General features: G+C 40.2%; 2 protein-coding genes across 3 annotated transcripts in view; both read right to left on the reverse strand.

The window, feature by feature from the left end:
* Positions 1–609: 609 nt before the first annotated feature.
* Positions 610–6,327, reverse strand: zgc:110410 (uncharacterized protein LOC553618 homolog). The gene is made up of 10 exons (XM_063488521.1): positions 6,226–6,327; positions 5,701–5,869; positions 5,223–5,301; positions 4,720–4,773; positions 4,417–4,507; positions 4,216–4,253; positions 3,477–3,564; positions 1,837–1,926; positions 1,334–1,381; positions 610–762 (listed from the first exon to the last, which is right to left on the reverse strand). Exons 1-10 carry the CDS (start codon positions 6,325–6,327, stop codon positions 610–612), a joined length of 912 nt encoding a protein of 303 aa, XP_063344591.1.
* An 18,595-nt stretch (positions 6,328–24,922) lies between these two features.
* LOC134635775 (CUB and sushi domain-containing protein 3-like) overlaps positions 24,923–27,697 on the reverse strand; it is a 222,914-nt gene continuing 220,139 nt past the window's right edge. For both annotated transcript variants that reach the window (XM_063485315.1, XM_063485314.1), the window contains exon 70: positions 24,923–27,325. In XM_063485315.1, the coding sequence (XP_063341385.1) occupies positions 27,166–27,325 (160 nt within the window). In that variant the 3' untranslated portion in view covers positions 24,923–27,165. The remainder of the gene's footprint in view (positions 27,326–27,697) is intronic.

Raw genomic sequence — 27,697 nt, forward strand, 5'->3', positions numbered from 1 at the left:
TGATGCCAATAAACTATGTGTTGAGTTTTACTTTGTGGTTGTCTCATTTGTAATAGTCATTTATGACAAAGAAATATTGCAGATGGTTTTATTTTCATAACGCTGACAGATTCTTTTATTGGGATTTCATTCAAAATTAAACACTTTTATATAATCTTTGATTTAACAAGTAGCTAAGTGACTAGTTTGTGAGTTAAAGAGTAATTTTTAGAAACAAATATTCAGTATATGTAGTTCTATGTAAAATCTGCAACAGGGCAGTATGTAAATCTGAACTCCTGAGGGAAAAAAAATAAACAAGTAAACATCCATAAAGCAGATTGCAGTGCGTAACACATGACAATCATAGGCAAACTTGAATATACTGACAGATGTCTGGAGACTTATTCAATATGAATCATGGGCTCAGTTTCCCAGACATGGCTTAAGCCTGGACTTGGACCAAAAAAAGTTTTTCTGTGGAGATCTTCAGTGTTTTTGCTTTTATTCTAAGCTGGGCTTAAGCCGTGTCTGGGAGACTGGCTGTCTGTGTTTACCAAACTCAACGAATTGATTGCATGTGTGCAAGAAGAGTATCTTAAGGGGAAATCCTGCCATGGAGTTTAAGTGTCAGCGGCAGAGGCCGATGAGCTGTAGCAAGAAGAGGAACAGGGTGACGACGTCCAAATAGAGGTTGAGCGCAGCAAAGATGTACTCCTCGGGAGAGACTTGATACTTCCTGTGTTTTCCACCCAGGATCATCTGAGTGTCAAACACCAAGTACTGCGGAGAGACGGACAGAAAATGAGATGCTTCAGCACTGATCTGTGAATCGAGAACGAGAACTGGTCTGCGAGCAAGCGCAGGCACTATTTCCTATTTCTGAGAGATGGGACAGTGCAGATAAACAGGCCACATAAATAATCCGGGAGTCAGACTTGTGCAGCTGAAAATAAGTTGTGACTTGCTGCTGACAGCCTGTTCAGCTCTGTGTGCAGCCGCAGTTTGTTTCACCGGCTGACGAGATGGGTCACAACATTTGCTGCGAATGCCAAAGGCACACAGAGAGGTGGCTGTGAAAAGGAAGCCCACTGCTGTTAAGTGGTGCATAATTGAAATTAAAGGGCACAGGGGCATCAAAGTCGCTCTCTTTTCACTAACAACTGTGACAAACACTGGTATCAGGCTGCTTCGCCCTGGGATCGCGTGTTGCATCATATACACTCACTTGACAATAAGCCCTCTTTGATGGTGGTTTCGTTTTATTTCCATTGGGGATTTTAATTCTGTTTTTGATACCAAAAAGAAAAAAAGTGCTGCGGAAAAGAACTTTCTGTTACCAAAGTGTACTTACTAAAGAAAACAGCAGGGTTCCCAGGCAGGCATATACGATGTAAACATACTGCAAAAGAATCACACACACTGAGGCATTCAGTAACACAAATTTAAAACAAAACATTTTTATTCTAGTGTGCTGTGCTGCTTGTTTGCTGTAGGCAGTAATTAAACCAGAAACTTTTTGTTTTGGTCATTCTGGCTGTTTTGTTTGGTTTACAGGGTACAGGAAGCATTCTTAAGAAAGAAAGAAAAAGTCAGAGTCCAACTACAACCTAAAATCTGCAGAATGCTTATTTATACCCGCTGGCAACAAAAACAGCCGACGCAGTGAACGCCATTGTACATTTGAATCCTGAGAGGTTTGAGTTTACGCTCTCTGCTGTATAGTCTGCTCAGCACACGGGCCTGTGCTTTCTAGGGTCAAAGACCCTGAGGCTGTACTTCCGGTCTGTCAGCAATTCATTTTAAACCTGTTCCCACTGCAAACACACTGGTTAACAAAGAAGCTCTTTAATTTACCTGTGATCGGAGGATTGCACAGAGGAGGGCAAATGAAAAGAGGGTCCAGATAAGCACCCACAGGCACCCACTTGCTGTGGTGAAGTCCCACTGATGCCGCAAAGGAGGGATAGGAAATGAGAAAGACAGTTAATGTGACAAGCCCCAACATCTCTCATTTGTACTCATCATTCTCGTAAAATCCAGGACACTGAAGGTTGTCCGCATTGCAGCTGTGCTCTGTGATAGCTACACATTTCAGTCGAGACTCAAGAAAATCAAGACAGTTCTGGTTATAACAAGTGAGGATAAATAATCAGCAGGCACTGAGCAGGGGGATTGAAGGTGGCCTTTTCGCCTGCATGCCCTTTATTTATTTTTTCCACACTGGCATAAAAAAAAAAGATGGCAGTTGCTACAGGAGAATCACTAGCACTGATCACCTGAGGAGCTATGGGCTGCAGACGCAGTGTCAATGCATCACAGTGACAGAGATTAAAAAGCTCTGTGAACATTGTGAACTGCAGAGCGAGAGGCGCTGGAAATGGCAAGATGAAAGCAAAGTCATAAAAAATAAACTACAAGTGTTTGCGGCGGCGGACGCTCGCTCAGCCCATAAAACTATATTACGGGCTTAGGGGTACGCTTCCCTCTATATGTCGGCTATTTAAACCTGACCTGCGTACCTTCCTCCTGCTGATTAATAACGAGCAGAGAGAATTAAGCACCAGATATATTCTTAGTATGATTATCAGACAGCTGCTTGCTTGTTCCATCCACTGTGAGCGAAAATATAAATGTCTCCAGCTCCTTCAGATACAATAAGTGGCAAAGTGTGTGAAATGCCAACCACCATTTAGCAGCAATTAAAAGAGGCTCTAAATGCAATCTGAATGTGGCTGACATCTTCCCCACTGGCTGTGTGATTGCTTTTGTTCAGAATATGAGGCGTTTATTGAAGAAGCATGCCGAGCTATCAATGAAGTGATTCTCAAAAGGTCTCCTAACTTGCTCCAGCTAATAAAACGCTGCAAGTTGTAATGAAACTTTTAAATGCCATGTGCACAAGCATAAGCTATTATATATATTTTGAGAGCAGCATCTCAGAAGAAGATGAGCATGATCAAATAAAGAATAAAAAATCCTCAGCGAGCGAGACTTATTTGGGATTCGCTGGGATGCTTATTATAGAATTTTAGGTGAAGTTTTTGGTCATTTTTTTAGGGTTTCAATCACAAAGTTGAGAAGTTTTGCTTGATAAAAAGCCTATTTGCTTCTCTTTTTTTCACAATTCATGAAAGGAGGCAGACTGAAAAGGACGAGGGCTGACTTAGCCAATAAAGAATTCTATATGGCGAGAGTTATCTCAGCCACATGGGGGCTTAACCCTCTGGATGCAGGGAATTAACCCAACTTACAAATACACTGATCTCAGCAGCAATCTTAGTTTTGTCAGGACAGCAAACTCATCTGACTTTGAAAGCTCTGCAGGTGAAAACCTGTCCAGCAGCTGAGCTTTACACGTTCCCTCTGACTGCACAGGAAACACAGCTGAGTGTATGGACATTTACCAGTGACTGTATAGCTAAGGCACCGTGTTTTATGAAATTTCACTTTTGGCTGCACTGCAAACTGAGCTCAGAGTGTGTGACAGATCTTACCTTTGACTGCATGGCGAACAGGCTCAGGGACAGGGACACAAATGCTGTTGCCCCAACAGCCCACATGACTGCTTCAGCATCAAAATACCTGCAGACAGAAATATCAAACAGTGCAGTAAGAGCTGAATCATGTCTATCTTGGGGTGGATGAACAGCGGGGTTCTGGTCTATCCTAAAGGAAAGTATTATTTTCTTATAAGAATTTTTTTTTCTCAAAATACGCATTTAACTTTGAGCACTGGACCCCCCCCCCCCCCCCCCCCCCGACCCCACCCCACTGGACAAGTATTGAATAATGCATTGCCTACATGCATTTCCTATCAGCTATAGCTTCAGTTATAGCAATATCCTATAAATATGATAATTTTAATGCATTATTGATAGTCAGGTCTCATCTGATGCCCTTTTCTGACAGAGTGACGTGCTGCTAAAAAAGAACCGTCTGAAAGATGGAGGGGGGAAAAAGGTAATTCGTGTTTACACAGGCACCGAGAAATACAGAGAAATTGGTTCTGAACTATTTGTGATGTGCTCAGATTTATCTTCAGCTGAAAAAAAATCAGAAAATGTGATCCCATATGCCTTTTAATTTGGTAAACCAGCGCTGATAACATCTTATCTGGCATGATGGCTTCATTGCTGGCATCGAACACGCTATCAGATATGGATCAAATAGGATTATTATTGTGCAAATGAGTCTGCATCAGGTGGGGACTCATCTTTGTAAACAAACACTCACGCCGCCACAGATGCAAGCATCAGGCCCTCTGCAACAGTCTGAGGAAGACAGGGAGAGAGGCACACAGGCAGGGAGAGGGAGGGGGGGAAGGGAAGGGGGAGACAAATGGAAAGTAAATACATGACACAAAAAAAAACTGTGAAATAGAGCAGGTGTGGTGGTGGTTTAATTTGATGCCTGGCTGGTACTGCCTCTACTCACAAACAGGCCCAGGGCAATAAAATTGAGGGGGACTCGACGACGGAGACTGTCACAGCATGACAGGGCCACAATGAGGACTAGTACCACCACCCTGTTTCACACACGATACAGAGTTTACCGGCATTAGCATATAATAGGAGAAACATTATGGGCATTATTTATGCACAGCGTCGCAGGCACGCTCTCTGACTCGGGATTTATATTAAGATGAGCTTGTGATTTACTTCCGTGGAGTCTCACGTGAAGCCCTTTCTCCAAACACGAAATCCAGAAAATCTAAGAGAACGTTTTTGAACAACTTACATCATGGTGTAGGTGAACCAGTAGTTGTTCCATGCCCATTTCCTGAGTGTGTCCCTGTTTTTTTTGTTTTTTGATAAGAAAAGGGAAGGGAGAAAGAGAGAAGTGTGTAATAGAGCCGCCATTTATTTCATAGAAGCAGTGGAATGATTTTATTAAATATTAACAGAGAGCAGTGCATTGTGCACATGGGAGCTGAATACAATTTATGAAAAGAAATGACTGTTTCAGTCTTCCACCACATCTATTATACCAAACACAGGGAGCTTTCAAACTACTGCAAGCACAAACATTAGAAGGACTATATACCACTTTGTTTCACCTCACAGACTTATGGTGATTTGAGAAGGGCCCCAATGATTTAAATTTGTGCAGGGACGACTTTATGCACTTGTTCTGCCTCGTGTTGGTGGGCGATGACACAATTAAATGCCGGCAGATTACAATAAAGGACATTTCTTCTTTTCTCTTTGGAACAAGAATGGCCTCGTGTGATTGTGTCTCACCAGTAAAGAAAAGCGCAGATGATCCCCACAGTCACTAGCAGCTGAATCATCAAGGTCAAGTAGACTTTCCTTATAAAACCTGTTCAGAAAAAAAGAAAAACAGATCCAGAAACACAGAGAGAGGTGAGACAGACGGGAGAAAGACATGCGACAACAACAATCTGTCAGAGTGAAGCATTGAGGCAGGTAAGGCTGCACGCTGTTGCCAAAAATGACTGTTTTCACCAAACTTGCATTCCTGCCTCTCATTTAAAATGATTTGTGTTGTGTGGGAGGTGAAGAGCTGCGACAGGCTACGAGCAGAGATCACAGAACAATTTTCAATTCCAAATCAATTTTCAAGAAAACACTGCAAAGCAAATGAGGGGAGTAAATATTGCTGATCCTCATTCGGCTCTGACCACGCAAACAGAAACGCTCATTTCTTTCGCCTCCTGTTTCTCCCTCTCTTTATTGATCTACTTCCTTCAACCCTCACCTCTCCGTATGGCAGCATCACTGAAGGCACTATCCTCTAAGCCGGGAGAGTACACGGGTGGAGATTGATCACATTGCTGGTTGTCTCCACCTGCTCCTGGGCCCACAGGATGGACCATGTTATCATAGGTGCCAGGAGGGGAGACCACTGCAACGCTGCCTTTCTCCACCTGGATCATTCAGACAGCAACAACACCCGAAGTTTAGATTCAAAACTTTAAAATGTTCTTGGAAATCATTAAAAAAAGGCAGAATGATGTGATTAGCGGGCCTTAGTGTTCATTTTCAAGTAACTTAATGGAATTAAACCAATAATCCATGTGCTAACACATTTAATTACACATCCCATGATCCCATCCCAACGATGGCATGATCAAAGGCTAGTTGTGTGTTGGATTTGGGCTCATTCTTTACGATAGCTGCATATTAAACCCTAAAATCAATGTGCAAAATGGTTTCTCTCACTGCTTAATTTTATTTTTTTCCCCTTTGAGGCTAACAAAAATGATTGTGAATTGCTACTAACGTCATAGCTCATCCCAGTATACGAACTCTGTCCATGGTCCCTGGGGCTGTACGGAGGGGGCTGAGGATATCCACCGTTTCTGTTGTCATAAGTCTGGTCCATTTGCCCAAAAGTCAGCAAATTTTATCAGACACAAAACTGCCAAGATAAAGAGAATTATTAGACATACAAGGTAGTTAAGGTCACAAAGAACATTCCTCTGGACAGTGTCAGTGCTTTCATCAGTGATGTTAAATTGGCAGACGGGGCAATGTCAGAGTGTCAGCATGGAACATATAAATGGGTGATTATGAAACCATGCATCACACAAATACAGGGCCCTCCATGACTGGCATCCATAAAAATGACCCTAAAGCTTAATCTATTTTCAGTGTATGTATATTTAATGGCCAAATAGACTGCATTTAATTGATCTCAGAGGAAATTTAGTTGTCATCCACAGACAGACAATAAATGCAAGGATTTTTTAAAATGTATATATGTATAGTGAACACAAGGGAATAATAAATCCCCCCCCAAGTTCACTAGTTCTGCATTAATCATGAAAGAAATGAAGTCATAACCAGCTGCTCAAAGATCAATGCTGCATGATGTACAACTGCAGTAAAGCAGTGACTACACATAGCAGTTTGACAGAAACAGCCGCTCCCTGCGTACATCCGTCTATTCATTATGGTTTAATGAATAACAATTTCCACTTCCTGTAATATCTGTAATTAGTAATGGCTTTTGCACTCGTGGCAGCAATAAATCATTTGCCAGATAAAAATCACATTTTGACTTTTCGTCTTTTTCAACTCATCTCTCCAAACTGGAACCGGTCATGGACAAAACAAAGCCTAAAACTGTATTTTCTAAGGCATGAAGTGGACTTTGTTTTTGTTGGCTTACGCGGGCTGAAAGTTTGGAACATTAAATCCAAGTTCTGACAAGATGACAACAGTTTTAAAGTCTATAAAAAAAGTGTCCAGCTGCTGTTTGACTCAGGTCTGTTCACAGAAATCAATCCTTACAACTCCAGCGAAGCTATTAAAATATGCCTTACCTCTGCTGTGACGACTGAGACCGCGCTCGGCTGCTCTTCCTGTAGCTTCAGTTTCCTTCAGGGCAAAGTCTACTTGCTATCAGCTGGTTCCCACAGAAACAGGACTTTTGCTGCAGGGGGAAAGGATGTATTCCTCATTAGTCCTAATGGGATATTAAGATGGAGTTCTGAAAGTGACATTAAAGCAATAAGGCTGGCACTTTGGCAGAGTAAATTGGGATTTTACCTTCTGTGTTCCACCTGCACTGATCCACACTGGAATGAGTTTATACTGCTTGATTTCACATATTTAATAAAGGTTTTCCCTCATATTTCAGTATCCTGGAATGATAGATCATTAAGCTGCTGCATATGAAAAGCCTGTAACATTTCAACCTGTATTACACAAAAAAGGCAAATGCAGGACAATGACACAGTGTGAGATCCGGTGAGGCGTATGGTCTTTCTGGTTTACCTTGGTTACTCATTGATAGCACCCTGCACACAGAAACCATCCAGTGACAAAGAGAGGACTGGACGATGTAGGACATCAATCCAGCCTATACAAAGGGATTATGGGTACTGAGTCACACTGAGAAAGAAGCGCTAAAGGCATACTGTGTGAAAATACAGAAAGTAATGTAGGTCAATACCATTTTTATGCTTTCCCATGAAGAACTGGCTCTCAAAGAGTTGTATTTAAGACCATCTATTAATCAGAAAGCATTTTTATATATACATATATACATGTATATACATGTATATAACAGTCCCACGCATGGGACTAATAAAGGTTATCATATCTTATCTTATATGTATATGTATGTATGAAAAAAACAACAACAAATACAGCAAATTACTGTATTGATGTGACATTTAAAGCGATCACATACATGATGGTCATCATAATTCAAATCTTAAAGAAAGCAAAAACAATTTAGCTGCCCAGTAGCTTTATTTGGATTTTAAACACAATTACCTAACATAACAGTATAATTAAAGGTGTGTCTCTGAGTGACTATAGTTGTGTATACATAAATAACAAAGCAAGAGCAAAATACACAGAACTCAATGCAAGTTTTTTCTTTTTCTTTTTTTAAGCCAGATAGCCTCCCCCCTGATGTACAGAAATTATTTATACATTAAGCAAACACTGGGGGGCACTAGTCTCCCGTGCTTCTGCTAATTGCAGTGATTTGGATGTGACTCTCCTCCTCTCCTCCCCCGCCCCAAAAACCCTTCTCACTCTGCCGCCTCACCCACCCAACCAGCAACATGAAATCCTCCAGAGAGCTTCCTTAAACCGGCTGCCTCTTCATTTTAACAGCTCAGATCAAATCCTTCATTTCTTTCACCTACATGTGATCTTTCTGTTCCTTATTACTAAAATAAAAGAAAACATTGTCCTTCCTGTGCAGCGGCAAATAAAGAATAACATAAAACAAGAACAAAATAAATCATGTCTGAAGGCAAAGCGACTTTTTTTCCCCCCCAAGCAAACACAAACTCTCGCTCTGTTCTCCACTGATTGGTGTGTCAGTCAACACAGACTAGGTTTACACTGCCTGCTCAAATCTGATGAGCTTGTTCTCACCTATTCATCAGATCTCGGTCGGATTTGAATTTGCGACACAACAAACACAGTCACATTTGAGCAGGCAGTTGAAATCCAGCCTGTGTTGACACACCAATCAGTGTGAAGCCCAGTGTGAGGCCACATTTAACACAGATCTGACTGCCTCAGCGCTGTCCAAACACAAGCAACACATGAGGCGGGAGCCACATGGATCAGAATGTGTGCAGAGCAGAGAGCTGTATCCAGATCATGATATGCAGAATGGAAGAAGAAATCTATCAATCCAAACATCCATCCATCCATCCATCCATCCATCCATCCATCCTTTAAGACGGGCAGACAGAAAAATAGAAAAGACTTAAAAAAATGGAAAGAATAGAAAACAAAAGAAGAAAAGGCAGGCAGGAAGAGAGACATAACTTTGAGTCTGTCCTCTGTCTCGATGCAGACAGATTCTGACAGCTCAGTTTTGTCAGACTGCTACGATGCTCTTTGGGGCTTTAGGGGCCGAGGACCACAGAGAGGAGTGTTCTGGTGTCACTGGAGAAGGGGAGATGTAGCCATCATGTGAGTCTCTCTTTCTTCCGTGCGCAGCGGTGAAATACTACTTCTCGGCCAGTCTGGCCACAGATGGATTTATTTGGAGAATTGAAATGGTGGTTTGTGTTGCCTCAGAGAGCCCCGGCACGGGTCGCAGGGTCTGAACCACTAGATGCCTCTTCATTTCTAATTTACAACCCTTCTGAAGCTGCTAATGTAGACTTTCAGCAGAATGTATGGCTGATGGGAGAGTTGTGCAGCGGCTCACGCTGCACAGTGGGAATGCATGTGTTACTCTAAATTATGAGACGTCCTGCACTGTGTTACACTTAATAATATGAGCTAGTCTGGCTGTGCCTAGTAAGAAATATTATTTTAATGAAATGCACAATTCTGACAGTGTTTTGACTTATTATCAGGGCCAAATCAGCATTGCATTGAGTTTTAGAATGACTTACATTATCTTGTTAAGCAAATGAGTGTAATACAAAAGGCACAGCTGCAGTCAAACTAACTCAATGGACATAATTAAGTGAATAAATGACTGTTATCCACAGTTGATTTAATATATTACAGTACTGTAGCAGAGAGCACAATTCCACATGAATTTATCCTTATTAGAGTCAGAGTTTACATTAGCTGTGTCTACAATGAGCACTCCATTACTGAATTATAAATAATCTTCAGGAAGTCTGTCAAAACATATTCAATGAGAAACTTCACTTTTTAGGTGTCGTCAGCGGTTGTGCCGACATACCTAACTTACATTCACTGCAATAGTCCGCGAGAAGTCACTTTCATCTGTCATCATTTGTCTTGAACATAAACATATTAAAAGGTTGCTAGACTATCTAATGCAGGGTTTTTGCTAATGCCCTTTATTGTCTGCTACTTGCTGCCAAAAAGTTAAAGCTAAATAAGTTGGCTAAAAGAGCTGAAGCTGGATGGCTGATTCAACTTTGTAACAAATGATCAGATGAAATAATTGGATAAGGTGAAAAGAACTCTCACTTAAGCCTCTATTACTGCCTTTGGGATTTTACTTTAAAAACCCCATTTCTAAATGACTAAATTGGGTTAGACAGATTGAAATGTGTGTAAATCCATTTCAGACAGGAGCCTTCATCCATTTATCTGAGAACGAGACAGGTCCTGGCTTCCAAAACGCCTCAAGAGCAGTCAACCAATCAGAAATATAGGCATAAACAGTTTCAGAGGTAATCAGCCATTTAGAATGACCTGCGTGCCAAATCTGTTAGGACTCACCAAGTGACACTAATGGCAAAAACTCCACTGACTGAAATATTAATTTGATATTTCCAGTGATAACTAATGTGAACAAGATGAAAAAGAAAGTGCACCCCAATGATTCAGTAGCATGCAGATCCGCCTTTAGCGGGAATAGCTCAACGTAATCTTGTGTGTATGACTTCATTAGTCTCCCACTAAAGAGCAAAGAGCAAACTGATAAACTTGTATAGAGGTGGTTACACTTGCTGATGATAAATTAATCAAGTACATTTGATTATAGCAGCACCTGGCTGCTCCTTTCTCTCTTAATTCCTATTGAAGCAATAAGGGTGCACTTGGTTTTCCACAAGACTGCAAAGAGTGAAAACTTTCTTTTTCACACGACTGTGTTATTCCCAAAGTTTTGTATATGTTGTGCATCAGCGTGTATCAACACTGTGAAGTGCCAGTCAAGTCTGTGCATACAGCTCAAACTGCTAATTACTAATGTCTGTCAGCTGTATGAGTGGCCAGCTTGTTATGGAGAGGAGCGCTCTCTGTGAAAGACACAAAAATGACTGATTCTGCTCACTGCAGCCTCTCAGACAAATAAATATAAATGGAAGGTAATACCTCCAATCACTGTGTTTTTCGAACTTTGAGAAAATACACATCGGTGATTTGTTTTATGCAGTTCTCGTGTCAAAAATGTGGTCTTTGTCTGAAAATACCAATCAATTTTTCAGTGGGACTGTGGAACAGTTTAATGGTGCCCCTGTCACTCTAAGGCCTCTAAAGCAAACACTGCAAGTCAGTTGACCCTGAGAAAAGGAACATTTTCCTACACTTTGGTGAAAAAAATAATGCCACGTCGCACTATTTAAATATTATTTTGGTTATAACAGTGCGTCTAAGACAACAACAACAAAAAAAGTATGAGACTAGTCAACAGAGGACAAAGAAAGTCGTTTTAGCCTATAATATCATAGTGTTGAATTTTTGCTTTGCAACAATCCCAGCAATTAAGAAACTTAACTCTGGCACCATTAGGAGCCTGTGAAATAAACAAACCCAGTACAGTCACAACTTTAAATAACAAAGTGAGATAGTAATGCAGTATACTTAGCAAAATACACCTATTTAAGCTGTGGTGACTTAAATCGCTTGCAAAAGTCATAATAGTTTCTTCCCATAAACAAGCACAGGCATATATAGGCCTGTTGCTTTACTCCAGTTCTCTAAACATGTGGGTTAAGCTAATCATTAGTGGCATAAGGAATTTATTGAAATGTTTTTCGAGAGTGTGGTGAGCTGCAGTGATTGCTGGCTAAATGCTTTATGTTGACTGTATGTGTTATAACTATTATTCACCTAAGCCAGACCCACCTGTACTACATACATTCATCTGTACACCAAAAGCTGCCTTGCACCATGGAATAATAAAAATCTGCGGGCTCTTTTCTTTGCATCTGGTACATAGACTGTACCGAGCCTATGACCTCACACATGTGAGAAGTTTGCATGCAGGGCTTTTTGCCAGACGAAATCTGAAATGGTGTGTTCAAGTTTACATGCAAGTCTAGGCAAAGGAGCAAAAGTGGTGCAAACTGATGCTGAGCAATGTGAATCCATATGCATGTGAAAAGAATTCAGCTCCAGTGAAAAATCTGCCTGATGCTGTATTGCAAAAAAGTCTGCCGGGTGAGATTCTCCTGACACTGACAAACAGCAGTCTGTAGGCAGACTGAGTTGTTTGATTCCACTTCACTTTTACTTGGAAACAAGGCGGGGGGGCAGATACAGTTTAGATGTCTCTGGTAAGTTCTGAAAAAGCTTCTACTGTCACCTGATTCTAGCTAATTGGCTCTATTCCTCCTTAAATAACTGAGAGTTTCCAATAACAGCCCAGTGAAAACATTTGCACAACTACTCCTACGTAAGTAGTTTTGTTGCCTTAACCAAATAAACTGCAAGTCCAAAGTGAAAGTGATGATAAGGAAGAAAACCTCTATAAACACAACAGAAGGTAACACATAGTACATCCATGTACTACTGCATGTAGTAGACTGCCACTGGCTGCTGTGACCATAGAGAGAATCAGTGCATCAACAGCTGTCTCTGCGGAGGCACAAATCTGCACAGAGACACGCTCTAGCGCTGATCCTCTAGCTCTGACACAGCTGTAACTCTGGCTGTAGTCATGCCTGCGCTTTGCTTGTTACAATTCTTGACGGGACGTGTTGCTTTTAATGGGTCTAACACTGATTCCACGCAGCCGTCGTGCGTGCACATTTACGACTACTCTGGTCTTTGGGGAAGACACGTATCGCGGGACGTTCAAATGGTAGCAGCAGGACATTTCCGCAGCAGCGCAGCAACGGCTGAAGTCTGAACACCAACCGCACCCAGGCACAACATTCCCACAGCACCATGGCGACAGCCAGATTCCGAGCAACATCCACCCACAACATCACAAGCCAGCAGAGGAGCTGCAGCTGTGCTCACAACCAGCAGCTGTACTGTCAGAGACTGGCCTTTTACGCATCATGTAAAGTGTCACATCACCTCTCCTTTCTGAAGCAGTTTCCCAGATCTGGCAGCGTATTATAAATGAGCTGGACTGATAAAGCAGCGTGCGAGTCCGCTCAGAAAGAAAAAATTCAATATCAGAATCATCACTGACCATTTCTGGGCTCTGATGCTAGTCATGTCTAATTGTATCCTCTAATCTTAAAGGTTAAGGGTATGCAGGAGGAGGCAATAATGAAAAAAAAAACCCACACAGTGTATGCAAACATCTCTCCCACACTAAACTAATTCTGTTGGATTTTTTGGCTTTGGCAATCTTTTCTCTCCAACTCCTCTCTGACTCAGTCTCACTTTTTAAAGAATGCACCAAATTAACTTCTTCTTTTTTCTATGTTTTCTTTTTTGTATTTAGCTCAGAGCTCAGTCACACATTGTGTTACTTTGCTGATAATGAAAGTCATTATTGCATTAATCAGTCACAAATAGCTCCCTGGTAATTTTCATGTGTTTCAACAATTCTCGCACAGCTGTGTCACCAAATTGAATTTCCAAATGGTTTCAGGTTAATAACCGCACTGCTGACCGACAACCACATTTGCGAGAGTGCTAAAGATGTCATGGGCGTGTTTCGTCTACCTTCAAATGATTTACACTTATTTGCACGTTGACAGTTGCAGAAGCGCTCTCCCATTTTGTGCATGAATCTGATATTAACGTCCTCATTTTTAACTCAGCAGAACCTCAGTCAGTTGTTCGAGACTTTAAAAAGCCTCTCATGCGACCAGCTGAGGGCATTCCGACTGCTTTCTAATGGCATTAAGACGCCGCATGAGTTTGGGACGATTGGGACGATTCGGAGTAGAGTGGGGTGTCATGATGGTGTGAAAACATTGAGGGAAAGTTCCTTCAAAGCCATGGCAGTGTCTGACAGACTGGGTACAAGCTGCCAGGTCAAATATTGGTTGGAGCTCTGTGAAATCCCTCCGGGTTAAGAGCAGTCGTCATCATGGATAAGTCTCCTCGTCCTTACGTATTCCTGCAGCACACATATCTAATAATGCAGAGGTTTTTGTTGTGGAAAGTGTGTGACAAAACAGGGATCAAATTACTGATGCTTATCACCGGATGATTGACAGCTATTGTTGCCGTATATGCAAAACAGCAACAGAAAAACATCACAGTTTCTCTCTCACAGTCATACGAGGCAGACACAGCCCTGTTTATGACTATATGAGCAGAAATCTAATGGGACACAAATAGATTTCCTTTTATTGTTTAACCAGAGTTATTTTATAACATGCAATATGCATAAAAAAACATTCTTACTATATGAACGAATAAATCAATGGCCATGCTTGCGATTGCACTGTGAAAGTCTCCTTCAGTAGGGTAGATAATCAAGTCCAGAGGAGTAAAGTAAGTGCAAACCAGTATAAAGAAAATGAAGCCATTGTGAAAGAGAGCAGGCAGTCCAAGGACAGATGGATGTCGCTCGGCTGTGAAGAGGCCAGGCAGCCATTTGCTGTCAGATGCTCCCTGTCAAAAACTGGGCAGAGAAGATTTTAGTTTGGATCTTTTCTTCCCTGACAGAGTGTATTCAAACAGAGAAAATGGATTTCACATGAGCAATGACAACCATAGAGCAATAACTGACAGTGGCATTTCATTGCCGCTATGGCTCTGACAAGAGGAACAACTGCTGCCACCACCCAGTGGTCAAATGTCAGCTGGTTTAATGACACAGTTCGCTTGGTTAATAATCTTACATATAGTATTTTGAGAGTTTCTTTAACTGGGGGGAAAACAGGGTTTATCTGAGCAATCCTTCTGCATGAAATCCTGAGTATATAGCTCCTTATTTGTTTACTAAATCACTTAGAAATGATCTGAGAGTTCCATAAAGGATATTACATTTAGTTGTCTTATGGAAAGCTGATGTGAAAAACCTTGCTGCAAGTGAATTTATAGATCCTGACACTCTATTTTTCAGTCTCTTTCCCAAATGTAATGGAGGCTATTATACACAGAGTTTTAGAAATTTTACAAGAGAGAACATAGGCTTCTTTTTTCATGTTGTTAGAACACTGTCAAGATAAAACCATCCACTTTTTGATTATTAAGCTTCTAATAAATACCCATAAAAGATCTTGTTTCCCATCTGAAACAGTATTCTTCACAAGCACTTGATACTATAGAGAAACACTGAATAAAAAGAAAAGTGTTAGAGGCTTTAACCGTGTATTTCAATAACTACTGAAAAGACTTTAAATGGTTTTGCAGCAGCGAAAGAAGCTTTGATTTGGATGAAAAAACTGTTTGACTTCCTTTCTCTAAAACTGTCATTTTTAACTTTTTAAATTTTGGCTGATAAAAGTAATGCAGATATGTGATATTGCTTAAAAAATCCAAAGGTAAAAATGTTGTACTTACACAAAAATTCTGTAAAAATTGGACAAATCTCAATGTCACCATTAAAAAAAAAGTTTTATGACACATCAGAGCTGAGTGTTTTAATCGAGCCCTAATAGTGCCAGCTCAAGTCAAGAAGCCACAAAACATCAGATTTTTCTTTCTCTGAGGTCCTTAAATATTCACAGGGGTTTTTGAATCAGTGTGTCAAAACCAAAATGGAAAAATGGAAAATGCTCAGCTCTTGGTGGCACTGGATAAAGGACGCTTTGGTCACCAAAATCCCTCTTTTCAGACTTGTGATAAACACTGAAACTCCATGGTAACCTGGCGAGCAGTCACACAGACATGTTGAATAGACTAGTCCTGCATGGACTGGCAGAATAAAGAAGAGGCGGACAGATGAGGGACTGACAGCTAGCAGCACTGTCGTATACTCCTCCAGGCTGACCGGTCCTCGTTGCCACATTCATTCAGGACACACTCTGCTGTGTCACTTCCTTGGTGTCTGGACTACTTTTGTTATTCAAGCTTTTGTACATCAAGAAATAACATTATGTACCTTCGAATCATCTCTCTTTCCTGCACTCTCATTTGTGCCAACAGCTATAGTATGTCTATGCCAGCGATGGGAACAAAAGGCCTCTGTAGAGTCTGAGTGAAAAATCCTGAAGAGCCTTTTAGATTTCAGTTAGTTACTACTTCTTTTTTTTTTTTTAACTCTCCATACAATATGATACCCTCAAGGTAATACTGAGAATTAATTGACATGTGTTAACATATTCATATTGTAATAGCCTACACGGCACCTCCTATTAGTTGTTGTACGAGGGCATAACCATAAAATCTTTGAATATGTAAAATTGATGATGTTAAAAGTCCTGCTCTTTGTTTTTAAACTTTGCATGGCACTTTATACTGTTTAATCCCCCTGTTTCCAAAAATGTTGGAATACTATTACATGCAAATGTAATGATTTGCATATCATTAAATCCCTATCATAAACTAAAAACATGTTAAATGTAAATGAAATTTAAAAACAAACAAAACAAAAAACCCCAGTATATGTTCATTTTATGTTTAATGCCAGTGGAAAGTAGGGACTGGGGGAGATTTGATTTATTCATTAATTATTTTATATTTAAGAAAGTCTGTATATAAGGGACAGCGCTCAGAACCATTATTATATGATCCCTGGGCCCTTGGGCAGCTAGGCATTAAAAACAGACATTTCTTCATTTAAAAAGCTCACAAACTCTTCTGAGAACCACAGACCAGATTTTCTACAAATGCACTTTAAAGCTGTGCACAAAAATAAAATACTTTAAGATTATTCACGTCTAAGAAAACTGTTACTTTGGAAATCATAGAAGAAATATCCTCTAGGGCACAGGCGTTGAACTCCAGGCCTCGAGGCCGGTGTCCTGCAGGTTTTAGATGTGTCCTTGATCCATCACAGCTGATTTAAATGGCTAAATGACCTCCTCAACATGTCTTGAAGTTCTCCAGAAACCTGGTAATGAACTAATCATGTGATTCAGGTGTGTTGACCCAGGGTGAGATCTAAAACCTGCAGGACACCGGCCCTCGAGGCCTGGAGTTCGACACCCCTGCTCTAGGGTAAAGAGGGAAAGGACCACAGAGCTTTGATCACTGTATGGGTCAAAAGGCAGAGCACAGGGATGGGTAACTTGCATATATGCAATAACACTGTTCTTGCCTAATGATGTATATATATGTTTTGGAGTAAAAGCAAACATCAGTGCTTTGCAGTAAAGGAGTCCTAGTGCTAAACTGGCCAGCATATAGTCCAGACCTGTCACCCACAGAAAACATCATAGGGTTATAAAATAAATACAGAGGAGCCCGAGTTTCTGAGCAGCTGAAATCCTTTACTATGTAAGGATGGGACTAAAGTATTTTCCTACAGGAGCTGGTCTCATTAGTCTGCTTAAAGAAGGCAGTTCCAAAAAGAAAGAAAAAAAGAGCTAATGAAACAAAATAGGAAACATGCTCCCAACTTTCTGAAACATGCTACTGGCATCAAACAAATTGAGCGTGTTTATGTTCATTTACATAGTGTCCCAACATTTTGGAAACGAGGTTGTAAAAATCAGCAGGGGAAAGCAAGTCATCTTGTTATTTGTCTCCAAATGGTGCAAAACCCAGAACATGGCACAAAGTTCAGAAATAACCTCACAGTTGAAAATTGTGGCCAGATGGCACATTCTTTGGAATCTGGAGAGGACAAAAACGGGACCAGCTAGAGTCATAGCCAACCAAATCTTTCTTATAAACAAGCTTTGAGCTTTGATAATTTTGTGATTTAATTACATGCAGAGCAGGAAGCTCATGTTCTTGTGCATTTACAGGCCTGCTATAAGTCAGATTTGAATAAGACTGGGAGGGGATGACGCACACACCTCCTTACCATGTTGCTCTGGTCCGAGAAGACGGTTCGGCGAAATTTAGTGACGAGCCAAACAGAAGCGGCAGCAGACTGCGGGGACAGTTTGGGTCATCCATCAAACTGTCTCTGAAGAGACTGTAACTGCTTTCACACTCTTCACTTTATGCATTATGCTCCCTACAAGCAGCAAAATACACAGCCATTATGTAGAGTAAACATCTAGAATGAATGTATTAAATGTGTGTTTAAACAAGCGAGCTATTTGGATTTATCTACTGATAAATCAGATCGGATGGATAAAGATGGTGAGCTGAGGCGGTTCCCTGAATCCCAGAATGCAGCTCTGGCTTTTGCTTTTTCTGCTTTTACTCTGAACAGAACGGTGTACAAAAAACACACCTCATCCAGTGATCCTTGACACCAAAATTGCCCTTTAATAACTATTCACACACCACCTCTGGTGCCTTTCCTGCCACTGTGACATATTTAAGCTCACGGTTAGTAACCAAAATGCTGAATAGTGCTTAAGAGAGGAAAGACAAACCCACTAAACACAAAAATAAATAAACCTGTGTTTAGATCTGCCACTTGGCTGACTCAAATCTTTGCAACAGGCAGCTTTGGCGCTTCTCCGTGTGCCTTTAATGGACAACTTCAGCCGCTCCTTTTCACTAGTTGCTGCAGGCTGTGGCACATTAACACGAGACCATGTAATTATTCCTCACAGGGAGAAAAAAAAGTACTCAATCATATGCTCAGATAGCATCATGTGGCGCACTTGATGTACACGACTTGTACTTCCTGCAGAGCTTGCATGATAACATATCCAAAATGTCAGCGCCCTATGATTTGCACGAAAGTTCTTAACTGAGAGGTTGTATATCATGCTCGAGCACTTCATCGACAGGATGAAATGTCACGTATTAATTCATGGCTCATACAGTAACTGCAGCATTTCCCCCTTCATGTGTTTCTCAAAATGTTGCAGTATAAATATTCGAATCAGTGTCCCGAACCGTCATGTTTTTTAAAGTGTGTCCTCGTGTGTCAGGTTGTTTTATGCTGGTGAAGTCTGTGGAACGCATTATCTGATATTCTTTCCATTCATAAGATAGCCAAGCCACACAAAGGAAAAGTGAATCACTAGCTCTGTCGGGCAGGAATATGGAATAAATGCACTTGCTGTGATGTTCTGTGTCTTCCTAATGTACAGATACGCCTCACAATAAAGTCTGTGTTTCTTGTTGTGTCATGCGTACTGTTCACTCAAAGAAAAGCAAGAAAATCAGCGGGACGTGTTTGTTACAGTATTAGCAAAATCTAAGAGATACATTTGAGAAAACAAAAAAAACAGAGAAGAAATGCAGCGCAGTTGTTCTGAAACTCTGAATAAAATATTACATATGTTCTTTCAATTAAGACGTCCAACAACTCACTGACAAGCCAGAGTGATCAAAACAGGCTCCTCTGTTTCTTTTCTCTGGACCTTCCTGGAGGGAATTTTGGAAAGCGTAGGAGGGTTTTGTTTTTTGGGTTTGGATGACTGCTATGATTGAGGCTTTGAGAGCTGATGAAATTACAATAATGCACCGTGTGTTTTTAAAAAGCACACACATGTCCTTTGTAAGGCTCATCCTCCAAACAGAGGAGTATATTACCAGCTTCAGTTTGATGTCTTGAGGATTTGCCTTGTGGGAGAAGTGATTTTGCTGCGACGAAGAATGCAGCATGTGGCAGATGTGATTGGCTGGTCAAAAGCATCTTTTTCAAAGAATGTGGAAAATATACAAATCTGTTGTGTGCAGGCGTTTTTTTTTTTCTTCTTTTTTTCTACATCACACTGAGTCAGCTCCCTTCAGGAGCGCGTCACAAGGCATTAGGAGCTAAATTATAAAATTTCCACAATTAATTGGTGGAAACGGGGGGGGGGGGGGGGGCTATTAAGTCGGGCACCCTGTGAGCAATTAGATCAAAGTTGTCATGTGCCAAGAAGAGCTACAGCATGCGTATGCTATATCAAGGTCATATGTATCTGAATCAAGGCTTTGTAATTCCCCTTCGAGGTATCCTCTGATCTGCATGTCGAGGAAAGTGCGGATAAAGAGCTACGAGCAGGTGGCATTGATACATTTAGTGTTTTTAATATCATATCTCACAGCCTGTGTCTGAGACCGCTGTTTGAAGCACATTGTTAACAGTGTCATCATTTCATCAGGCATCTAGCTTAGAGCGTCAGCCTCTCAGAAGTTTGATGATTTAATGTGTATTATCAGTTTGAATCCAAAAATCACGTGACTGGTCAGTATGCCTCTGTTGCAGAAGAAAACAACAGATGTTGAAATTCAGTGAACACAACCTGTTATTTGCCAGACTTTATTGTGTTGCCAGCACGAGGGCTGACGTGACAAACACATGGTGTATTTTAGGGTTTAATGTCACTAAAATTTGTTAAATTAAACATTAAACATCTCCCTTGTATTTTCAGTCAGTATTTTCAAACACTGATAAAAAAAAAAGTACAAAGATCTTCAAAAGTTAATCTTCTAAAATGATTGGTTTGCTATTTTGCGAAATATTTCTGTCATGTCGTAGTGGAAAGTGTAGACTTAAATTATGGAAATCAGAACAGGAAATCATCCTTTATTTGGGGTGTAGAAGAAGATGAACTGGCAAGAGTCAAACAGCCAGAGTCCAAAAATCCAAATGTAGGTGGGACACATACAAGCAGGCAAGCACTCAGTATGACACAACAGAGAATGCAAGGAGGCAGAGGGTTTAAATATAAAGAGGAGATGAGGGCAGGGTGGAAACACCCGATGAACTACACACAGCTGAACTAAATCTGATAACAACATAGATAAGGTAACTTAGAACAAGATCAAACCAAATAACCTAAAGAACATGACTAACTGAAGACAACTAACTGAACCAAGAACAAAGCTAAGAACACCAGGCCAAAACCGACTGTGACAGCTGCCTAATTAGAAGACAGAAGTTGATACCACTCTCATGTCCATCTGCTAAATAAGAGGAAGCCTATTTGCTTTGCTTAGCTATAGACAAAGATGTTAAACACAGAAACTGTTATCCTGGCTTTGTCTACAAGTTAAAAGAAAACATTTAATGCTTGGAAAAATATTAAAAAATAAGCACTCTTTGTAGTGGTGGTTATGGCAATTTACAGTTTCTGTGAGCCGTTTGGGATCCTCATAGTGACAATGATAAATCTGGGAAAGAAAACAAAAGACTATATTTCCCAGTCAGTTAGACCATCGCATTTTGTTTCTTTTCTTTAAGTAGAGTACCTAAAGTACTGGGAAGTCCAGTACGACATATTTATCTTCATGTGAACAGTATTCTATGAAATTTACATAGGCCATGATATACCTGTAACCTAAAGCACAGAGGAAGAAAATAATGTTACATTAAATGTCTTTGTCGTGATTTAAGAGGAGAGCTGCCAGATAACTAATCATTTTGTAAGAATCTTCAAAATCCCCAAAGTGCTCTGGATCTACAATAATCCTGCACCACTAACTACCCTCGACACACACACACACCCTCCCCCAGTTGCACTTTTTTATTGTTATGATCATGCTTGTTGGCCCCAGTTATATCAACCGTCATATACTACCTCAGTCTGCCGTAAGCTATTTCCCTGCAGCCCTGTGATTTAACTGTGGGTTAAACATTTATTTAGCCGAAAAGGTTATAGAGGAATTTACATTATTCATCCACTTTAAGATTAAGAGTACATTAAACTATATAACTCTTCCAGCCCCTGCTCTCGGAAACTGTTCAACAGAATATTAAATCCCAGTCCATTTTCCAAGACATAACCTTTACATGAATTTTATTGTTATGACTGGCGAAAATACTTCTACTAAAGCCATGATTCATTAGGAATTTGTGTCCCTTAAATATCTTCCAAATAAAGAAGTGTTTCAGGTTTGATTCTTGGTGGAAGACATGGTGGGGAAAAATAGAAAAACCTTACAAATGACAGAAAAAAAGCCTATAGAAGCTAAGAAATAAAATTTTCATTAGCTTTATCTGCTTTTGAGTGCATCTCTCACTGATATTTTACTGTCAGCAGCTTCCCATTTGTATCACGAGCAGTCCACACACCTGAGGACATTATCTAACTTGGTTTAAAATGGTTCATTTACTTCTTTAAAAAAAAGAAATGTATACCAAGAAAGGGGATGGTTAGTCACCTCACAGTTCAGGCCATTAAAGCCAAAAGTTTCACATATCAGTAAACCAGCAACTTTCCTGGCTTCTGCTTCACTCTGTAAATGTAATCTGTTATCCGATGCAGGCAAAGAAGCGATTCCCTCAACAGTGCGCACTCATATCAGACGAGTTCCTGTTGGGAAATCTGGAGTGATGTATAAAAATTTCCATCTATGACGTAAAGTGTCAATATTGCTGGCTGGGAATGTCGGTGAGCCCTTGATGAAAGCGGAGGAGCACCGCAGGGTATCTGAACATCAAAGGCAGGCAAGAACATCCCATCATTGTACCCGGGCATGCACCTCTGCAAACTGATTTTCTTTACCAGTCACAGGCCCACGCCACAAGACTACCAATGCCTCATATCATAATCAGGACAGTGAAATCAGCTTGCTGCACTAACTTGCAAAGTCATCAGATCTTAATTGGGCATTTGTAAGCATGGCGTGGTACAAACTGCAGCAGAAAGCTGACACTGCAAATGCTGTACTAAGAACAAACAGAAGGGTCACGTCAGTGTTTAAAAGGTCTTCACACGCACACCTAGCAAACACCATGAGTCTTTCTGACATCCTCGACTATGCACGGCTTACTTTACATCATCACCCCTATGGCAAGCCTGCTTGATGATGCTTCAGTGGAACTTCAATATAAAATCCTTCTGGCAAATATTTCTAATCCATACACAAATCCCAGGCTTAAACATTAAAGTGCATGCTTAACCTCGGGATGAAATCAAACCAATTCATGTCACTCATGTGCTTGTGGGTTGATTGTTATGAGGCTTCTTCATACATTCCTTATCGAGTATTCTGTGATCTCTGCCTCGCTCCCTTGCTGATCACCTCTACTGTGATTACCACAGTTATCTCCTCTCTTCCCAGTAGTATCAGTATCAGTAGGACACTAATGAATTTCTCCTTCGTATAGTTTGTTTTGTTATTGTAATTTGTTTGATTTGTCTTCCTTAAAAGACTTCACAGACACTATTTTCCGCTGTTTTCTAGAAATGTAGTCTTGTTGACAAATGCACACACTTTTTCATGCATGGTAAATTGAGTTCTTTGTGGGGGAACAGGGTTTGTTTCTCTCAAATGCCTCAATTTTCATATGCATTTTGTAGAACTTGCGCTCTCTCTATTGTGCATAAATGGTCAATCATCCAAATTGCTCAAATCCAAAGAATTGTGAAAAAAAATTAAAAATAAATAAATAACAAAGAACACCTGTTATACATTTTGTATGCAAAGCCAAGTACACTGAAATGCATTTTCATTTTTGTGCCCATTCCAGAGGAAATTTGTAAGAAGCAAGAAACACACACAAAAAGATTCGGATCAGTGGAGACAAAGAGACCTTTAAAATCCAGCAGTTTTTTTTTTTATTTTAAGCACTGTTTGAAAGTGTAAGACTGCATTTATTAATGGTCACATTGACACATGGCAGACTTCAAAGCTCTAGAGCACAGGTGTCAAACTCCAGGCCTCGAGGCCGGTGTCCTGCAGGTTTTAAATGTGTCCTTAATCCAACACAGCTGATTTAAATGGCTAAATGACCTCCTCAACATATCCTGAAGTTCTCCAGAGGCCTGGTAATGAACTAATCATGTGATTCATGTGTGTTGACCCAGGGTGAGATCTAAAACCTGCAGGACAGCGGCCCTCAAGGCCTGGAGTTCGACACCCCGATCTATCTACTCTATGCAGTCCTCAAACTAAGTACACCCAATGATTCAACAGCATGTAGAACCACATAACTGTTTTCTGTATGACTTTATCAGTCGCCCACATCACTGTGAAGGAATTTTGTCCGAAGTTTCTTTATAATGCTGCCTCCGTTCTCAGTTTCTCTCACAGTATTTCAACTGGGTTGAGGTCTGAACTTTGACTGAGGCACTGAAACACCTTCATTCTTTTCTTTTTCTCTTGGAGGTCATTGTTCTGTTGTATGACCTCATTTCACCAAGCTTCACATTTGACTGTACAATACTTTGATATACAGAGGAGTTTATGGCTGACTCAATGACTGCAAGCTGCTCCGGTCCTGTGGCTGCAAAACAAGCCCAAGACAACAAGCCTTAGTATGAGACATATCTTGATGATATGGTGTTTGGTTTTCATCAATGGTGCTTAGCATTATCGCCAAACATCTCTGCTGTGGTCTCATCAGTCAAGGAAACATTATTCTAGGAGTCCTGTTCGTTCAGAGGCAACCTCACAAATCTAAGTTGTCATGCCATGTTCTTTTAAGAGAGAAGAGGCTGTCTCCTAGACAAACTTCAACACAAGCCATACTTCAGTTTATTTCCAATTCTACTGTCATGAACTTTGAAATTTAACACAGTAACTGAAGCAGGTGGGGTATGAGATCTAGCTCTTGGGTTTTTTGCAGTTTTTCTGAGCATTGCATGGTCTGATGAAAGATGAAATCCACTCCTGGCATTGTTTTAATACACAAACCTGAATGCTCCAGTCCAACAAATTACCAAAGTTTGCGCTTTTATAGAGGTGCTCAGACTTCCAGGTAACCAATTCATCAAGTGTATTTGATTAGCAACACCTGGCTGCTACTTACCTCCTTACTTCCTACTGAATCAGGAAGTGTGCTTATTAAAACTTTCTTTACAAAGCAAATAAACTGCAGTTTTTTAACAGAACCAAGCAAATCAGAAATAAGAATCATCAACACATGTTCATTATTTTATATTTTATATATAAATTAACGATTTATACATTGCTGATAAAGAAAAAATACAAATTTTTTTGATCTTACATGACATTTACATGTGAAATTTTACACAACATATTCAATAACTTACAAATGCTTTAATTGCATAAAAAATATATCTCTTTACAAAAGTTTTGTTATATGTACATGTTCTTATTCACAGGTTTTTGAACGGGATAACAACTGTGTGGTACATTTAAAAGCATTCTACTCTACTCCGGAGTCTCTGGGTGTAAGACTGACTGTATACTGTTTTGACTAGATGCATTTCTTTTTTTTTTTCATCCATAAGAAATGTGAAACTTGCAAAATATAGTACATATCGATAACACAAGACATCTTGCCAAAGAATGCCATCAAGTATCAAAACTGTATAAATGTACAAAATGGAATAGCAATGACAGGAGTCAACGTAGTGGTACAAAGTACTATAGCAGCAATTGCTATACTGGATCACTTTTTGCCAACATGCACAGTTATGAAACTATGAGCTGCTTTTTGATGCCTCGTCACAGATAAACCCTCTGACATCACTCTGCTAAATCATTGCAAACTGTGCAGATAAATTACACCAGTGTGCAGTTTTACTAATACAATATATGTAATGTCTTTCTTAAAAAACACATGCCCATACAGTATTCAAGGCACTGCAATGATGTAGAAATGTGATGACAGTGTCAAATTCTATACTTTTTTAAATATTTAAAACATAACTGGTCTTGGATGGGAGTTTAAAATGAATGGTGGTTCATGTTTAAGTGTGCAAATTCTTGTGTATACTGTACATTTGTTGGCAGAAGCTGATGGTTTCATAAGAGATTACAAAAACAAATTGTTTCAGTGTTAATAAAACAGGCCAAGGCCGTGTATTCATCAAGTGTCTTAGAGTAGGAGTATGAATAAAGAATATACTGACTAAGGCACGGTTTCCCAAAAGAATTGTAGAACACACACCGCTCTGAAAATTAGAGATGATGGGGTAGTTGCACTTATTTTGTTTAGGAGTTACTCTAACATAAGGCTGTCAAAATATTGATTAACATAATAAAAGGCTCAGACTGCCCACTCACATATCATTGCGCAATTTACTGACTTCCAGGCTTAAATAAACTTCTGGGAAACCTGGCCAGTTGTACGTTCTGTGCAGTGTAGTTATTCTTGACCTTGTTTTTTTAAGAAAACCTGAACTAATTAGGCAAGCAACTCCTACTTTGAAATTCTTGATATATACAGGCTCAAGGCCGGGGGTTACTTCACTCCAGATTTGGCTCATTTGGGGCACAAAGTTATTCTGAGAGTCAAAAACCATCAGTGGAAAACCTAGCTACCAGTTTAATAAGTCCCCACATCACCAATTCACTGACAAGTACAGAACCTTGTCAAACTGTGCGAACATTACAGTCAAAAACAAATTCATTGCAAACATCAATAAATACTAATGCTAACTATATCTCTGGTCAAGAAAATGCACTCTGTTGTCGTCAGAAGCCTAAGCCTTCCCAGTGGCACTCGGAAAAGTGTACTGCACCTCAGTAATTAAATCCCTGGCCATACATTTCCTCAGTAGGAGGTACCACCCAATTAAGAGGTATAATTGACCATATAACTTTGAACAGACTTCAGCATCGACGCTATTCAAAGAGAGGCTGTTTCTCTTCTACCACTTCATCTGCGCTTACACACCCCGCTGCTTGGAAAACAGAAAACAGATTAGATTGATCAACTCACAGTTGAGAGGCTCCTCACCTCCATGACAGAAAAATACTTCTCATCAGGATGATGTAAGACTAAGACGAAAGCAAACAAACAGCGTAGATCGGGGCTGTTTTGTTTTTTTGTTTAGTTTTTTCTCTTTTTTTTGTTGTAACAGAAAACATTAAATTTTTCATTTGGCATTGCGAAATAACCTCTCTATATTTATACTACAGAGTATAAAATACTCTATTTTATCTATATGCCGCAGGCTCTTTTATTCATAAAGCCAACACTCACAGAGTGCAAAAAAACACTTCTCTTCGCCAGACTAGGGGAAGATCTGAACAGGTGCGGTACCTACCCTTCCTCACTCTTTCATCTTTTACTTTGTGTATATGATCGATCGCAACCACCTTAAAGTGTTGCTGAAAGTGTGCTTTATGTTTCTGAGCAATTCGGTGACTTTAGAAACTGGGAAATATATAAATATGTCTATATATAGTCACGTGAAGCAAACCCGGAGAGGTTGTATTCTCCAGTTCTTTTTCTCATACTCAATAGACATCAAACCATGGTGCAGATGGTGTTGAGATTGGGGTCAAAGCGGACAACTTTCCCCTCAGCAGCTTTCGTGTTCGTGTTATACATGGGATTCTCAAAAGTGGCTTGTCCATTGTTGTTCTCGTGGACAGAGCATCCTGTGTACTGCGCTTTATCTGTTTTCCTGGGGAGAAAAAAGAAAAAAAAAAGGATGGAAGGGTGCATAATAGTTAGAGATAGTAAGCCAATTATCTACCATCCTTCCAATCATATAAACACTTTTCCATTATCTTGGTCCGGACTGCTGTAGCTGGTAAATGAGACTGAATTGTAATTACTGTTGAAAAGAGCAGTCAGAGGTGCCCTGTGCCATTTCTCTGGTAGGTAACATAATGAGTGCAAAATTTGCATGCTATGCTCTGAGAGCTATTCCGTTTAAATTAAGGGGAAATCCTTCCATCTGCACACAATACACACCCTGTGCATTACTTACACGTGTGAACATATAGCAAATTACGCTTTGTATCAAAGCTGTTCTCATTAAAAAACCTAAAGC

This window comes from Pelmatolapia mariae, linkage group LG10_11, assembly GCF_036321145.2.
Source record: "Pelmatolapia mariae isolate MD_Pm_ZW linkage group LG10_11, Pm_UMD_F_2, whole genome shotgun sequence".
NCBI classification, from domain to species: domain Eukaryota; kingdom Metazoa; phylum Chordata; class Actinopteri; order Cichliformes; family Cichlidae; genus Pelmatolapia; species Pelmatolapia mariae.

Excerpts from the sequence above, each read along its gene's own strand:
- zgc:110410 (XM_063488521.1), bottom strand. The coding sequence starts at position 6,327 with ATGGACCAGACTTATGACAACAGAAACGGTGGATATCCTCAGCCCCCT. Across the intron at positions 5,870-6,225 it reads ATACTGGGATGAGCTATGAC|GTGGAGAAAGGCAGCGTTGC; the intron begins GTTAGTAGCAAT and ends TGAATGATCCAG. Across the intron at positions 5,302-5,700 it reads TGATGCTGCCATACGGAGAG|GTTTTATAAGGAAAGTCTAC; the intron begins GTGAGGGTTGAA and ends TTTTCTGAACAG.